A 16,521-nucleotide genomic window follows, 5' to 3' on the forward strand; every position below is an offset into this window, starting at 1 on the left:
ATTCTTGACAAAATACGCAAGTGGAAAAAAAATGAGGGTTTTAATTTGTTTATCACATTAACTATGTTAGGAGAGGTTATGATATTATATAAACTAATTGATCAATTTACAATTTACACAATGTACAAAGTACACACAACGGATCTCATCTAACTAGCTCAACGACATATACATCTATATATAATAATATTTGAGAAGTGTTTTTACTGACGTGTCGGACTCTCGGCTCTTGTTGAGTCATTGATTTTACGTAATTACTTAATTATCTTTAATGAAATCTAATTAATTTTGGAAAAATTAAATTGAATTTCGGAATTAACCAGGAAAAAATAATTTTGGAAACAATAAACATGATAATTAACCAAAAAAAAAAAATGAAGCTTCCATGAACGTGAATTCGTGATCATAATGAAGAAACGTGTGAATGGAGACGGTTGATGGTTTTTTTTTTTTTTTTTTTTTTTTTTTTTTTTTTTTTTTTACCTTTTGTGTAAACAGATCTGTTTCATAATTTATCGGAAAAGGAATTATATCAAAAAAAAAAAATCGGAAAAGGAAAATATTTATTATAATATTGATATATTTAAGATGATAATGTCAAATATCCGAAAATTATTAATCGGAGCATTAATATAAACATAAAAGAATACTATTCTAACCTTACTCAAATTAATAAGATTTAGATATCCGAAATTAATCGTAAACGGCTATTAATTGTTAAACTAATTAAAATAAAGATCAAACGTACCGGAATAGATGAAATTTTTGGTATGATCGTCGTGTTCGTCGTCGTCGTTTCAATCTAAATATTTGTTAAACTAATTAAAATAAAGATCAAACGTACCGGAATAGATGAAATTTTTGGTATGATCGTCGTGTTCGTCGTCGTTTCAATCTAAATATTTGGAAAAAAAAACGAACAAAAAAAATAATATGTAGATCAATGAAAGAGAACCCACCAATTTAGAAACGGTTATCACGCCATCGTATTGTTCGTCGGATGATTATAAGTCTCTAATCCGGAGATTGACTTGAATCCTGACAAAAACATATATTCATAGCATAAAATCGTAAATAGAAGGTAGAAGACCACCTATTAATCGGTTGTAACCTTGTGCAAACTCGATTTAATTTTGACGAATGAAATGTTGGTGTGGTGTCAAAACTTTCTTGGGGAGACTCGAAGATGAGAGAGCTGAAGTCAGAGATAGGCAGAGAGGTTTACATGTGAATTAAGGTATGGAGTGCTAACGTGAACATGAACGTGAACGGTGGTGATTTTTGCACATAATAGCAATTAGATCGAGTTTTGGAAAAAAATATGGATCAGCGTGACATGACGCATATGGATACCATGCATGTCTATCTTTTGTAAATCAAAAATTATATTATTGTTCCGCCTTATTTTTGAAACAGAAAGGAATTTTTCCTTAAATTTTAATATATTTTATAAGATAGTATCAGATATAGTAGTAAATCTAAAATAGTTGTTATTATTCTATATTTTTACCGAAAAAAGTAAATATTATTTTAAATAAACATGGATAACAATGAATAAATGGCAGTTTTACAAATATTTATTATTATGATAGTGATTTGCTTATTAAAATATGTAAATTTTCTTTTCTTTTTTTGTATTTATCGTCGAAAAATTTAGAAACTCTAAATCATGCACCGCCTCCTATTCAATATAAATACCTTGCTCATGGTATTCAATTTCAGATCATAACTAACCTTTGTTTTTTTGTTCTTTTTTTTCAAACTTTTTTTTGCTTCTACCTAATTTTAATTTTTCTTTTTATTGTAGGGTGGATGTATGGAGGGGACGATGTGAACTGGTGTATGGAAAATTTGGACCTAATTCAATGAATAAACAGGTGATCTTATAGTTTATATGTACAAAGTTGATTTTTTTTTTTTTGTATTTATGGTTTCACTATTTTCACCACTAATCAATTTTTATAATCAAAAAGTTTGGTTTCAACTTTTGAGAAGGTAATCATCGATGGTTTGGTATGTTTCTTTTTGTTGTAAAAAGATGAGGTACCTCCCGATTTTGTTGAGGTACATGTTCTTATTATTTTCAAATATGTCTTTTCTCAGAAGAAACACTCAACTTTTGATAACACAGTTGTCACAAAGTCAGAAAGATGACTTATTTCAGGGATGAATCTTCAGAGGAGGCTAATTTTTGTCGTTAATACAATTTAAGTATTCCTCTCTTTAGATTAGGGATAACAAACTTGGCTGTTAAATTCAGGAATTACTCTTCGTTGCCAATCTCTCTCCCCAAACTAATATATTACATATATGGAAGTAGTAACTTAAAGTTTTTGGTATCGAGGTCATTCTAAGGCACTGAGATTCGGACTTTGGTATGTATAGGATTTGTTTTCCATGCACTAAGATTTAATTATTGTTTAATTTATTGGTTTTTAGGTTTCTTTCCATGCTCTGATGCGTTTTCGGGTGTGCCAATGGAAGCTTGCATCACTCTTTACTCCAAGCGTAAGTATGCTCTGCATTAGCTTCTTCTGTTCCATTGGTTATTATGGGTTTTGACTTTTGAGAAATATACAACAATTTAAAACCAGGTTTTGTTGTTGATTGGTTCGGTTTGTATACCATATTTTGCTAAATACATATGACCATAAATAAGACCAAAGGAGCTGGGTTAGCTCCTTTGCCAGCTAGGTTGACTTCGTCTCCTCCCCGTCTTGCGGATTTCCGTTATTCAACGGGTATATTTGAGAAGTATACGGTACTAAAACCACAACCATTGATCTTAGCTTGATCGGTTCTTCCCTAGGATTTATACATAAAAGTAAATTGTTTTGTTTAATAATTTTCCATTGCATGAACTTTCGAGACAACAAGTGGACAGGAGTGTAATGTCATCAAAAGTCAAATCAAACACTGTGAGGAACATATTAGACAACGTTGGCTTCTTTCGCAGCTGCTCAACGTTGTCTCTCCCGATGGTCCCAACACTCTCTTCTTCTTTTTTTGTCAACATTCAAACGTTGTTTAAAATAAATAAAAATGTTTAACCTTAATCATCTTTCTAGATCTTTAAATGCCTAAAATTCACCTTAATCAGTCAGCAATCCGTCACGTTAATGATTTTGAAAGGAAGACTTTTGTTTTGTTTCGGTTAGTTTTGTTTGTTTAGTATTTTAATCACAAGATAACTCTAATTTCCCATTAGAGTTGTGTTAATTGTGTTGATTATGATTTGGCGTTCCAATTCTGATATTATTTTTATGTTGTAAATCTTAAACTGTTACGTTATTGTTCTATCTTCCTATGTGAGAAAAAAGTAAAATGTTTTAAAATTTTGACATGGATAATAATATAATTGTAAATCTATAATAATTATATTATCATTTTATTTATATTTTTCAAAAAGAAATATATTTATCTTAATAGATTTAATATGATAATGTCAAATATAGTTATAAATCTAAAAGAGTTATGTTATTATCCCATCCTTTTATGAGAAAAAAGCAGATATTCTCTTAAACTTTTAAATTAACGTGGATAATAATAAATAAATGATAATTTTACTAATATGATAATGATTCGGTTTTAATCTTACCAAAAAACAAATAATGATTCTGTTTTAAAAATATATAAATTTTCTTTGTTTAGTTGTAGATATTGTCATATAAAAAATTCTTAGATCCTCCACTGCCTTAATTTTATGTAAATACCTTGCTTGATATTTAATTTTGATTTGATATCATAACTAATCCTTGCTTTTTTTTTCGGCACTAACCATTGAATTTTTTATACTGCCATTTAATTCTTGCATAAAAAATAATAATTAATAGTAGTGTTTATTATGAATGCAGGTTTGTTTTCCATAAAAACTAGATTGGATTTATGGAAGCACGTCATTGTTTCCAGTGCGAGGAAGCAAATGTCGTATCACTGCTGTTGTGGCTCTTTAGTACTTTCGTTTCTGTTTATGGCTTTGCTTCGGTTGTATGGTTAGTCATCAATCATTGATCTTCTCATTGTTTGAATATTGTTGCATAGGAAAAATCTTCCTTTTTTATGAATCTTTCAAAAGTTGGGTCCATGATATTCTCAGTGATTGATTATGTTTATTGAATATTTGTGTGCTTCCTCTGCTGATATTCTAATTCATGCTTTATTCGTCGTCTTTGATACACTCTGATTAACCATTGTGCACCTCTAGAGTCTAATTTGCAATATTAATGCAAGTCTCTTTAACTTACGGATTATGAAGAGCATCCTAAGATCGTTTAATTTGATTCAGGCTTTATGTGGCTAATGTTTGGTCTTGGATGTGAATTAGTCTATCATGTTTCTTGGAAGGTAGGAAGGAATCTTGATGTTTACCAAAATCCAATGTGCTCTTTTGTAGCTCAGTTTGAAATATGTACTAATTATTGTAGAGGGAACCCGAAACAAAGAGACCATATGTATGATTTTATATGCGAAGAGAAGCTCCGAATTTGAAATCGTCTCCACTCCGGTGATATGTGGCCATGGTGTGAAGGAGTCTGGAGCCATGGTTATTTCAGATTCGGACATAACCGTAATTGTTAAACTAATAAAAATAAGATCAAACGTACCGGATTGATGAGAATTTTTGGTGTTCTTCGTCATGTTCTTCGTCGTATGGATCTAACAAAACAAAAAAAATATATATACCCCAGAATTTTTTTTTGTTTGTTAATAGAGAGAACCCACCAATTTTGTAGCGTTGATTGTGACATCGAATTGTTTGTCGGATGAATATAAGTCTCTAATCCGGAGACTGAAAATGAACCCTAACAAAAACATATATTCATAGCATAAAATTCATAAATAAAAGGTAGAACATCACATAGCTTTTTCTTCAAAGCCAACACATCTCTCTTTGTAGCCGAATTACTCTCCAGTTTGGTATATACTCAAATTTTCCAATGACTTCCTTCTCGAACCTGGAGCGTTTTTGCTTTGCCGGATATTTTTAGGATATGGCTCTTATGTATCTCTTGTGAGTCACTTGATATGTTGTTTAGGTAAAACTTTTGGTTTGAAAGAGAATGATCTACGACAAGCATAATCGGTTATTTGTTATATATGTGGCCATGTTCATATTGCTCTCTCCACAAGCAATTTTCCAGTTTTGTAGCATTCGATATTTAAATTTAAAAGCTTCAATACGTTGTATACATGTGTATGTATGTACATATATGAATTATTCTCAGTTGCACATAGTGGTTTCTAAGGGATAGATACTTGCTCTCTGTAATCCTCTCATTTTTAGTACCTATCTTCAGTGTTTACTTTGCTAAGAGCTTCTTGATAGGCATACATCTTTGCAATCTCAGATCAATATACTACAAATACATATACGATACAGTTAAGAAAATGATATTTCTCTTACAACTTTTTATATGGGTTTTATAAACAAGAGATCAACTGAAGGGTTACGCAGCGACCAATGGCGAAGGTAGAGACAAAGATACTACAATAGGGACGATAAATATGACACGATATATACAAAAGAGATGCCTGTTTCTATACCATTGAAATTTTACGTACATAACTACTTCAAAGAGCAAGATGACTTACTTGATAGGTAAGAGATATGGTAAGAGATTACATTTTTCAATTATTTGTTTCCAACTACGAAAAACTCCAGTGACATACAATCTAAAAGCATGAATATGTCATAAAATCAAGAATACAACAAAAACCAGGAAGATGGGCCCAAATTAAAGTCCGAAACTGGACGTGGGGAACCCACAGACAGTGGCGGTCGGAGCATTACAAATATGAAAGAAACGAGGAAGCGTGAATATGTCATAAAACCAAGAGTACTACAAAACCAAGAAGATGTGCTCAAAGAACGAAACTGGACGTGGGAACCCACAGACAGTGGCGGTCGTGGCATTACAAATATGAAAGAAACGAGTAAGCATGAATATGTCATAAAATCAAGAGTACGACAAAACAAAGAAGATGGGCCTAAAGACCGAAACTGGACGTGGGGAGCCCACAGACAGTGGCGGTCGGGGCGTTGCTAATATGAAAGAAACGAGTAAGCATGAATATGTCATAAAATCAAGAGTACGACAAAACAAAGAAGATGGGCCTAAAGACCGAGACTGGACGTGGGAACCCATGGACAGTGGCGGTCGGGGCGTTGCTAATATATTGTTGGTTTAAATATATAGATTTTTTATATTTAATTCTATTATATATATCAAGATATAAACACTAATAATTGTTTGTGATTCAAAAACACTATTAATTGTTGATTACTAATAATATATATCAAAAGTTATAGCGTTTTACCATAATTCTATATTAATGTCGTTATAAAAATTAGACTCTTGACAAAATTAATTCAATAAATATCCCTAACTTGATAACCCTAAATATTAATTATTAATTCTGGTCTTAATCAACATACAACCCCGCGCTGGGCGCGGGGACCTCCCCTAGTACATAGTAAATAGATATTATTGTTGTGGCTGCTGTTTTGCACTAATAATTATTATTATATATATAGATGATCCAGAATATATGCTGATATTAGATCGCATATGATATGTCTAATTCTCTATATATATATATACACATGTATAATAATGTATACAGGCTACAGCTAGTAAAGGGATCTTCTTCATAGTATATAGTAAATATTTGTCCACCATATTATATAAAGTTACACACAATGACAATGATAACTAAAACGATTTGATTATATTAAAATAAGACCCGGAGTAGAAGTTATTGAATTGGTTGCATTCATGGGACGAATATGCTCGAATCCGAAAAGCATAACTTTCTAAGTATAATTTGACAATTTTATATGATTGTCTTGATATTTAAATTTGATTCTCAGGTTGCTTGAATATTAACACAAAATTGCACGTTAGCTACAATGTCCTTGTCGTAGAGTATATTCTCTGCCTCTGGTTTAGAGAAGACTTTTATTCATAATATAGATAGGGTTAGGTCACTTGATATATTCAAATTTGGACAGTATCTCTCAGAATCTTGAATTAATCTAAAGATTATTTTAATCAATTGTTTATCAGCCGTACAGGTCCTACCATTAGGTTCGCCTTTCCATGTGGCTCTATACATGCTATGTGGCCTTTAGAAACTTGTGTCTCTATCAGATTATTGGTGTGTACAATATAGAAGTAATACTTCTAAGATACTAAAATAAAGATGGTTTGGTTTTAACGAGGTTTATTTTTTTTGCTTTTGATAACAAATATCTACTCAATTTTATGTTCCATTATTTATTTTAGTTTTAAGTGTTACAGTTGAGTTTCTACGGTAGTAGTCAACTCCACTAGAAAGTTTATGTGGTACTTAAAAAACTTTACTGATTTTTTTTTTTGGAATTTTGAATTAGAACAATATATTGATGCAAATTCTTATTTACTTCTATCAATTTATTTATTTCTTAAAAAATATATATATATATATAGTTGCATTTTGAGATAGATTTTCAAGATGTGCAGATTTTTCAAAGGCACTTATAATTAAGATGATCTATCGTTTTCAAGATCGGATCAACCTGGCTAGTCATTCCATGTGCAGAATAAACAAACGAATTAATGTAATTAGTCAAGTATTTTACTTTTGAAATATAATATACAGAGTGTTTTGACGATAGATCCAAATGACCAGGAACCTGATTAGGATTCATTAGGTATAATTTTAAAATAATTAGGGATATGTTAAAGCTTTAAGCATGAGTTAACGTGACCTTTCACACAAGTTAAAGGACACAATGGCTCTTGATACATTTTTTTTTTTTTTTTTTTTTTGGCTCTTGATACTTATTTAAAGAACATTAGTTATGACTAAAACAAGGGGAAAAATACAAGCAATATATTTCATTTAAAAATTCAATATGCTTTTATTGGTCTATTTCTAACATTAACAAATCAGATACATGGGATATTCGAATTGACCTAATTAAGTCGTTATTTAGTAAACTAATAAGAAGAGTACACATATTTATACGACCATACCTTTATCACCTTCTGTACTACACATACATGTCTTAAGTACGTGCTAATCTTGTTTTAATCCTCAGCAAAATGGTTGACATTGTGAAATTGATCCTTTGACTTTTATAATATGAAATCTTTGGAAGATTCTTTCTGACTAGTAACTTGATAGGAACACCGGAAAATGTATTAGTTTTTGAATACGTTTGAAAAGAATGAGATAATTATAAAATAAATGATGTGCAGTGTCATTACATAATGTATATAGCTTCAGACAATTTTGTTTCTGTATATTATTTGAAGCCTTGAAATTCATATTCACTACCTTAAGATATCAAAAACCTTATTATATATTATCTTGGTTCTGACTTCTAGGTTCTGATGAGTTAGTTATAAAAGGCATTTTCGAATTCAGGCAACGAGAATGATTTTCCAACATTTCTCCAACTTTTGGGCTTAATGGGCCAAACTGATTTTGGGTTAACCCCATCTTTTAGTACCTAATGTCAAATGAAACGATAGGCATAAACAAATTATTGCACAATCAGAAACTTTTGATCTGATGGCAAAGAACTGTATCACATATCACACACCTTAAGTCTCTTCTCCAAACTCAAAAGAACCAAACAAAGAATTGATCTGTGAACCTTCTTCTAAGACTTAAATCGAAGTTCTCGTACCAACCTTGTGGGAGTATAAGGAATGAGATTAACAATCTTCGCACCTTTTGGAAAAGGTATCTCTCTATCAATTGGAATCTTCTGTAACATCATAGAATCGTTTAGCTTCTCATACTTAGCCATGTTTTTAGCTACTTCCTCTCTCTCTTTCTTGAATATCGATATCCACTTGTCATCTTTCGACGGCGTACTCTTCTTCGCCGCTGCTAAGGCACGCATGAGAACCCCAACCGCTTCGCCTACTCGATCTTCGGATTCCAGCACTTCCGCTAAGTGTTTTTGGCTCTTTAGCTCGTGTAAAGCTCCCATTGTTGTTACATACTCCTACATTATCATATGATCAATCAATCAAGTAGATATGTTTTTCTTCATCTAGCTTATACAAGCAAATTAAGTATCTTTATACATTCAAGAAACAGAGAATTAAGGCATATGAGTGAACTAAGAACAGTATTTAGATACCAACTAGAGGATTATGGCATAAGAGTAACTTGTTCTTCATGTATAGTTAAATTGTTAGGGATATGCGACTTACGAGAAAGCGGGTCGATAGGTCTTTATATTCTCCATTTGGTCTAGATGACAAATGAGAATAGGCTTCAGAAAGATATTGAGAAATTCCGAAATGCAGTTTCGACAAAAGGCTTGCACTTTTGCCGCTTTCTTCGGCGTTCTCTATAGTTACAGCCTATTACAAAAATGTGTCAATATTAGCATCAAACAAATATGAATTTGATGCAAGAAGCAAAGAAGATCTCTTGTGCAAATTTAAGGTAAAAGTCACTAACCTGACCTTCAGCTAAACAGAGGAGACTCAAACAAGAGCAAAGGGGAGGAGTTAGTTCCGGAAGCTTCCCTGGAGGCAGACAAAGTTTTAATGAAGGAAGAAGCTCATGAGACAGATGATGGAAAACTCCAGATGCTTCTCTGTAAACTGTTACAGATTTTTTAGAATCTGTTGCAATCAGGAGCAAGAAGATTTGAATTAATGAAAGCAAAAATATATAGAAGCAACAACTACAAGAAAAAGACTAACCTGTGGATACTAGTTCCATTGCTCTCTCCCGGAGCTTAACTGCGTAAACGAAAAGAACCATTCCAAGCTCGAACATTATGTTATCGACTTGGAAGAATTTCGGACATGTACGCTGAATCAAGGTCTGAGAGATCAATCCACTACTCCATCTTATCTTAAGATTCGAAACCCGCTTAATCTTATCGGTGTAATGAACCAAGTTAAAGAGTAACGGAATGTATTGTCCAAGTCTATGAAGATCCTGAAGAATCAAAAACAATAATATCTAAGCAACAATCAAAAGTTTAAGGTTAGACATAATTGGTTTAGAACATGAAGAGTTTTATAATTTACCTTTTCACAAGCAGAAGTTAATCCTATTGTAGTTGCATCAGTGACTACTTTTCTGGTTTTGTTTACTGATTCTTCGATAATTTTACGCTTCGAAGTTAAGTCTTTAACTTCTTCTAGAGTAACTGGACCAGCAGCTTGCAACGTTTTCTCGAATACAATCTGATTTAAGGTAAACAATATCACAAAAAATGAGAGAAGGCTACAAAACTAAATAACCTGTCCAAAAATCACAATTCAACAAAAACCCTAAAATCAGAATCGTTCTAGAGATATTCACAAACAGAATCAAAGGAAACTAAGGTTACCTCTTTAGTTTTTGGTTCTGGAATTACGTACTGCATCATCGTCATCGTTCTTCACGCAAACTCTTGATTACGTAACTATTAAGCCAGAATCATGAACAAAATATAAATAAACAAAACCGAGAAACAACAAGAGAAGAATGACTCTAAATTTTTGTTGTGTTTAAACAACGGAGTTTTAAAAAATATTCAGATATTATTTGTAGTTTCCTAATCCTGTTGTGATTTGTGAGTCAAAAAACTTTGTGGAGATCAAATAGAAAAATTTAAGGAAATTTCGTGGAGTTTGAAATAGCGAGCGAAAGTGTGCAAGAGTGGTTGAAACTCATCAACAAAAATTGTAATTAATCGAACAGAAAACGTCAATAATACCTTTGATCAGCATATTATCTATTGAACTTTTCGAGGGAAGTTTCGGTCGCTTCCTAGGTCAACAATTCCTCTGTAAGTACCTTCTACGGCAAGGTTTTGACTTTTGATGAAAGTCTTCTAGTTAAAGACAACGAGCTGATGTGTGTGGAGTATAAACGCACAATGGGCTTGAAACTTGACGACTCAATAAGTGTTAGCGATAAATACCAATTAATTAGTTGACCAATCAAAAATATTCCGAAGTGTTAGCGATAAATACTGTGGAAGTCGATACTAACACAATCAAGATTTGTCTAGGGTTTTATTTTAGGGATACGATAATCGTGAATTCTCAAAGAACAACAGAAACGATTGATACCAAAGATGGTGTTCTTGATATTATTAATGAAAAGATGATTTTGATCGTACAAGAGTTTGATCGTAAAAGAAAAAGGTGTTTGCGCTGTGAGAGCTTTTCGTAGTGTAAATTCTAGAGCGATCTTGCCTGCCTTTGATTGAGCCTTGAGTCTCTTTATATAGGGGTGATAAACCGCCTCTCCAGCGATATTCTCGGAAGATTTCCATTTATCTTGAAGTCGGCTTAGAATATCGCGGATTAGGATAGTTTCCTTATTTTTCGGAGTCTTTGGGAGATTTCCTGATTTGAGTCGATCCTTCTAGATTCTCTCTTATCATTTCCGGGTATATCGGAAATGATCCTTCTTGTTCGGAAATGATACCTTGCTTGGAAATGGTACTTTGAAAGCGAATATTTACCAAGTCTTTAGCTCGGGCGATGATGAAGACTTCACCTCGGAGAAACTCGTGTAATCGGCTCGGGTACACAGGAAGGACTGGCTTGTTCGGGTGTCCCCGAGGCGATGGGCTCAGAAACTCCCGAGGCGAAGGGCTCGGGTGCTTGAGGCGTAACGTTCAAACATCCCCGAGGCGAAGGGCTCGGGTGCTTGAAACGTCTTGTTCAAGTATCCCCGAGGCGAAGGGCTCGGGTGCTTGAAACGTCTTGTTTCAAGTATCCCCGAGGCGAAGGGCTCGGATACTTGAAACTTCTTGTTCAAGTATCCCCGAAGCGAAGGGCTCGGGTACTTGAAACTACTTGTTAAAGGTATGCCCGAGGCGATGGGCTCGGGTATACTAAATCGATTAGATGGATATCCCGAGGTGAATGATGCGATACCCCGAGGTGATCACTGAAAGACTCCCGAAGTGTTCTAAGTCTGGCTCGGCGCTAAAGGATGGAATCCGACCCCAACAAATACCAATTAATTAGTTATTTACCTCATGCTTTTGTGGAAAACTACGTTGCCTAAATTATCTGGACTATTAAAAATTTACGTAACAATTTTTAAATTTCCTTTATGCACCTGTACATCGTCATCATAAATTCTCAGTTATCTAGTTAACCTAAATTTCAATTGATTCTCATCTACAATGGATATATTTAAACTAAACAAAAAGCAAAAACACCCACAAATCATAAGAAAACATGAAGCCAAAATTAAAATTAGTAACAGAGAAACAATGGACAAACTCAGTACGGTCACTTACGTGTAAAGTAAAAGACAACACACAAGAAAGTATCGTTTACAAAACCTCATGAAAACCAAAGACAAAGTGTTTCTGTTTTTCATCTTTTTTTTAGCTAGACATCATCACATTGTCAATAGATTGGAGAGCTTGATTTGCGAAAAACCGAACATCAACGTCCGGGTCTTCACTTAGCTCCACCAAGCATGGCCGTATCATGTTCTCCACAACCTTCCACAACCAAAAAAGTTACACATTTGAATATATGGACGTTTAGAAAATCATAAGCTGTTTCTTTACTTGTGAGAACCAACAAGGAATCTATACTAACCGCTTGGTCGACTATCGGAATGAGAGATTGCATCATTTTGGCGACGTTAAATTTGATGTTTGGAACTCTGAAAGAGGAGGAGAGAGTGGTTTTTTTACTTAGCTATTGGGAGTAAAGAATTGAATCAATGAGATTTCATGTTTTAAGAGAGAGAGAGAGAGGGACTTGCCTGTCTTTAGATGCAGTTATCACCGCAGGCAAGAGTTTGGAACATGTGATCTCGGATCCCATTACTGGAGCGAGAAGCGATACTGCACGAAGAATCGTCATCCGATATAGATAGTGTGGGTTGTTAATCATCTCTAGAACCTGCACAAGTAAATATACTTATATAACCAATAGCAGAAATGATCGATTTGGATCAAAAAATATACCATACACTTAAGATTTCTAGACAAACCTGAGGAACTATATGCTGCATTGCCCATTCAGGACCAAACTCTTCAGCAAGACGCTTAAGATTGTTTGCAGCAGCTTCACGGATTGAGTGAACCTGACAATTTGCAAATTTTCAAAATTTCAAGCAGTAGAAAAGACAGATTTAATTATCTGATGATTCAAGTAAGGTAGAGAATGAGGAACCTTGTCTTGTAACCATTGCATGCAAAGAGCACCAAGCTTATCATCAAAGAAGCCTACACCTAATTGACTGGCCAACAAGGGAATATACTCTATTATAGCCAGACGTACTCTCCAGTGCCTGTCTTCAGCAAGTTCTACAATGGCTGGTAGTAATGATTGTGATAGCAGATCAATCCCAATAACCTGGCAATTTTACGAGAAAAAAAATCGCATCATTATCTGAAAAATGAATGGACAAAGATGTTGCTGTGATACACCTCCTTTGAACATGTGGAGAAAATATAGAAACTCAATGTTGTACAAAGAGATAAGTAGCTTGGTCAATAGCAAACCTGGTTCACTTGGTCAAGTTTGCTGATAATGTTTAAGCGTACATCAGGAAATTCGTCTTTCAATAGAGAAAGAAAGATTGGAAGAAGATGCTCAATTGTCGCATCCTGAAATGAATATCAATGCCAAGTTAAAAGCTGTAAAATCCAACCAAAATATCTAATGTAGAAAAAAATAGTTAGGTTTTCTTGGATAGATTATGATTGCGAGAATCTTCCAGGCACAGTTACACACATTCCTAGAGATGACAGTGACTAGGAAGAAGAAGATATATAGATGGTTTCAAATAAAAGAAAGAATGTTTATCTCTAAGATGCTAAATCTTCATAAAATATTATGAGCTTACACTCCAAACTATAGAGCCAAATGAATTTTTGTATAGGAGGGAGTATTCATGATATGAGAGGCAAATTGTATCGGTTTTTAATTCTGCTTACCTTACCCAAGACTGGAGCCATTCCCATTATAACTGATGCCAATGCAGATCTGACGTGCTGAGAAGAGTCTGATGATAATTCCTACGTGTAGAGTTAAAGGTAAGCTATTAGTAATAAGCAAACACCGACAGTATATTGGTCCTTTGCATAATATGAAATCAACACACTCCTCTTAAGTGTGTACCTTTACACAGGGAAGAATGTGCTGGATAGCGAGTTCAGGGTTTAAAATGCGACAAAACTTGGTAACTTTTCCAGCAGCTGCTATCCGAACTTCAGCCTCATTATCACGAAGTAGACGAGCATATGCAGGCACCAGATCCGTCCTTAATAAATAAGGCACATGCGAAAGAATCAATGAAATTTATCAAGATAACTCAACAAACATGGACTTCAGTACCAAATACCTCTGAAGCCAGTATTTTATTGTTTGATATAGAATTGCAAACTAAAGGTCAATAATACATTAAACCATAACTAACTTCAACCATCACTGCTTACCTAGTTGGCTCCGGTCCTACAGCTTCACAAAGTTCATAGAGCTGATTTGCAACCATATAACGCACACGCCAGGACTTATCCTGCTCAAAGACGAAAAAATCAAGATAAAGCAGCTTATACATATCTGCCTTACAGCTTTCTCATAGAGCTCATCAGTAGAAAATCCTATCATATTCACACATTTATTCACCTGCGAGAAAGTCACAATCACAGGAAGAATGTGTGCGACACAGTCCTGGGGCTCCAATAATTTCCCAAGAGCAGCACAACCCTCAACAGCCAATAATCTAACCGAATCTTGATCTGACACCAATGACAATCAGATTCTTAAAAGCTATAATATCATTATAATAAGTAAGACACTGAAGCTGAGATGTAGAAAAAAGAAATGCTGCTTAACTTCAGCTAACGGTCAGTGTTCAATGCAGTAACCCTAATACTTGCCTAGTATTCACATCAGTCCCCCCCCCCCAACATATATAGGCTTGATGAAATTTGTAAGAGTATATGCTGGAAAAACGGAACCATATAATAACAGAAAGCATACCATCTTGCGTAAGATCCTCAAACATGGACATAATGTCTGTCTTCAAATGAGCTGATTCAATGGTAGCAGCAAACTTCCCCAAATTGGTTGCTGCAGCTCTGCGCACCATTGGCATGTCATCTTGACAAAGCTGACCATATATTGATCTTAGCTCCGTCTTTAGCAGATCTGGGGCACTTGGGTATGCAATATGGAAAATCCCACATGCTGATACTCTGGCTGTGAACCATTCACCAGCTGAAAGTCGCTGTTAAACAATGACAGTGTTCAGTAATGCTTAAGTCAGTTGCACATTACGAGCAAAGCAATCATTTTTGGTTCCTATACAGACGTATGGTCACAACCACAACCACAACCCAGAAGAGCACTAGAGCCAGAAATATCTGCTGGATGTTCTCTTAGATCAACCAAAATGGACGTAAACAACTCCAACCTACCAAATTCCTAAAACAACTAAAAGGGGAACACTGAACAAGAAAAGCATATTTCCAAACTTTGGGGGACAATTGACAAAGGACCCCAAAAAATCTATGTTCTTCTGATTTTAGTGGCTTAATTTCACAAGTCAGATTCAGTTAGACAGAGCATAGAAAAGAATCAATTAAATCGACCAAAGAGATTTAATAACATGAGTAAACCAGCCTTATCTAACCTTAGCCAGAGGAGTGAAATGCTCAACCAAATCATTCTCCCTCATCTGAGCACCAATTCTGCAAAGCGAATCTACAGCTTTTTCCCTCACGCAAGTTTCCTCAACGGTCGAGAGAGTCTCCAAAGGTGGAAGCAAAACATGTGCATACTCAACCCCTCCTACATACGGAATAAAAACCCCCAACTCTTCCGCCATCGCCAAAAGCACTTCATCATCATCGTCATTGTTCTCACTAAGAAACGGAATCAACTCTTTCCTTGTCCTCTCCTCTCCAAGAGCACGAGCAATGATAGAAAGCCGTCTAATAGAGTTCAATCTTAGCTGAATATCATCGTTTTTTAGCTCGTCGATAAGCACGGCAATCGGGTATAAAGGCTCATCAACCATAGACATCCTGACCAAAACTTAAATCACTCCCTACCTTCAAATAATCCTATACCAAACACAATGCATACATACACACCATCAATACAAAATACGATAAAGTTACAAACTTTAAACTCATTTCTGCCTCTGAGATAATTCAAAGGTAAGCCATTAGCCTCTAAAAATGATTAGAATGGAGAAATGAAACTTTGTGCCGTCCCAATCTAGAGAGAAACTACTTTACCATTCATAAACTAATAAAAAGAGAAGATCTAAACAAATCATTCGATTTGAGATTCTCATATATATATATATATAGAAAATGTTTCTCAATTGAAGAATGATCGAGATTTTACCGATTACGCTGCTTTCCCAGTTCCGAGCGATCTATATCAATCAGAAGAACGAGAAATGAGACCAGACAGAGCTCGTCGTTTCGTAGTAGCCATCTTCAAGCTGCGTCCGTATAATTGGGCCTGTCAAAGATAAGAACTAAATGGGCTTTAGTATAATACAAAAGGCCCATATATC

General features: G+C 34.4%; 2 protein-coding genes across 3 annotated transcripts; both read right to left on the reverse strand.

Moving 5' to 3' along the window:
* Positions 1-8,518: 8,518 nt before the first annotated feature.
* LOC9326063 lies at positions 8,519-10,970 on the reverse strand. 2 transcript variants are annotated; one of them, XM_021011151.1, is made up of 7 exons: positions 10,721-10,970; positions 10,352-10,426; positions 10,047-10,205; positions 9,714-9,954; positions 9,466-9,632; positions 9,213-9,365; positions 8,519-9,001 (listed from the first exon to the last, which is right to left on the reverse strand). In XM_021011151.1, the coding sequence occupies exons 2-7, from the start codon at positions 10,394-10,396 to the stop codon at positions 8,651-8,653; spliced, it is 1,116 nt and encodes a 371-aa protein (XP_020866810.1). In that variant the 5' UTR covers positions 10,397-10,426; positions 10,721-10,970; the 3' UTR covers positions 8,519-8,650. The 2 variants fall into 2 exon arrangements, with proteins under 2 accessions (XP_020866810.1, XP_002892741.1); XM_002892695.2 differs by having other exon boundaries at positions 10,352-10,970.
* Positions 10,971-12,191: 1,221 nt separating this feature from the next.
* LOC9328804 (serine/threonine-protein phosphatase 2A 65 kDa regulatory subunit A gamma isoform) lies at positions 12,192-16,454 on the reverse strand. Its single transcript, XM_002892696.2, has 13 exons — positions 16,347-16,454; positions 15,625-16,057; positions 14,973-15,219; positions 14,616-14,728; positions 14,426-14,505; positions 14,109-14,250; positions 13,925-14,005; positions 13,490-13,594; positions 13,158-13,340; positions 12,976-13,068; positions 12,745-12,884; positions 12,576-12,642; positions 12,192-12,475 (listed from the first exon to the last, which is right to left on the reverse strand). The coding sequence occupies exons 2-13, from the start codon at positions 16,015-16,017 to the stop codon at positions 12,356-12,358; spliced, it is 1,764 nt and encodes a 587-aa protein (XP_002892742.1). The 5' UTR covers positions 16,018-16,057; positions 16,347-16,454; the 3' UTR covers positions 12,192-12,355.
* Positions 16,455-16,521: the final 67 nt, after the last annotated feature.

This window comes from Arabidopsis lyrata, assembly GCF_000004255.2.
Source record: "Arabidopsis lyrata subsp. lyrata unplaced genomic scaffold ARALYscaffold_1, whole genome shotgun sequence".
In the NCBI taxonomy this organism is placed as follows: domain Eukaryota; kingdom Viridiplantae; phylum Streptophyta; class Magnoliopsida; order Brassicales; family Brassicaceae; genus Arabidopsis; species Arabidopsis lyrata.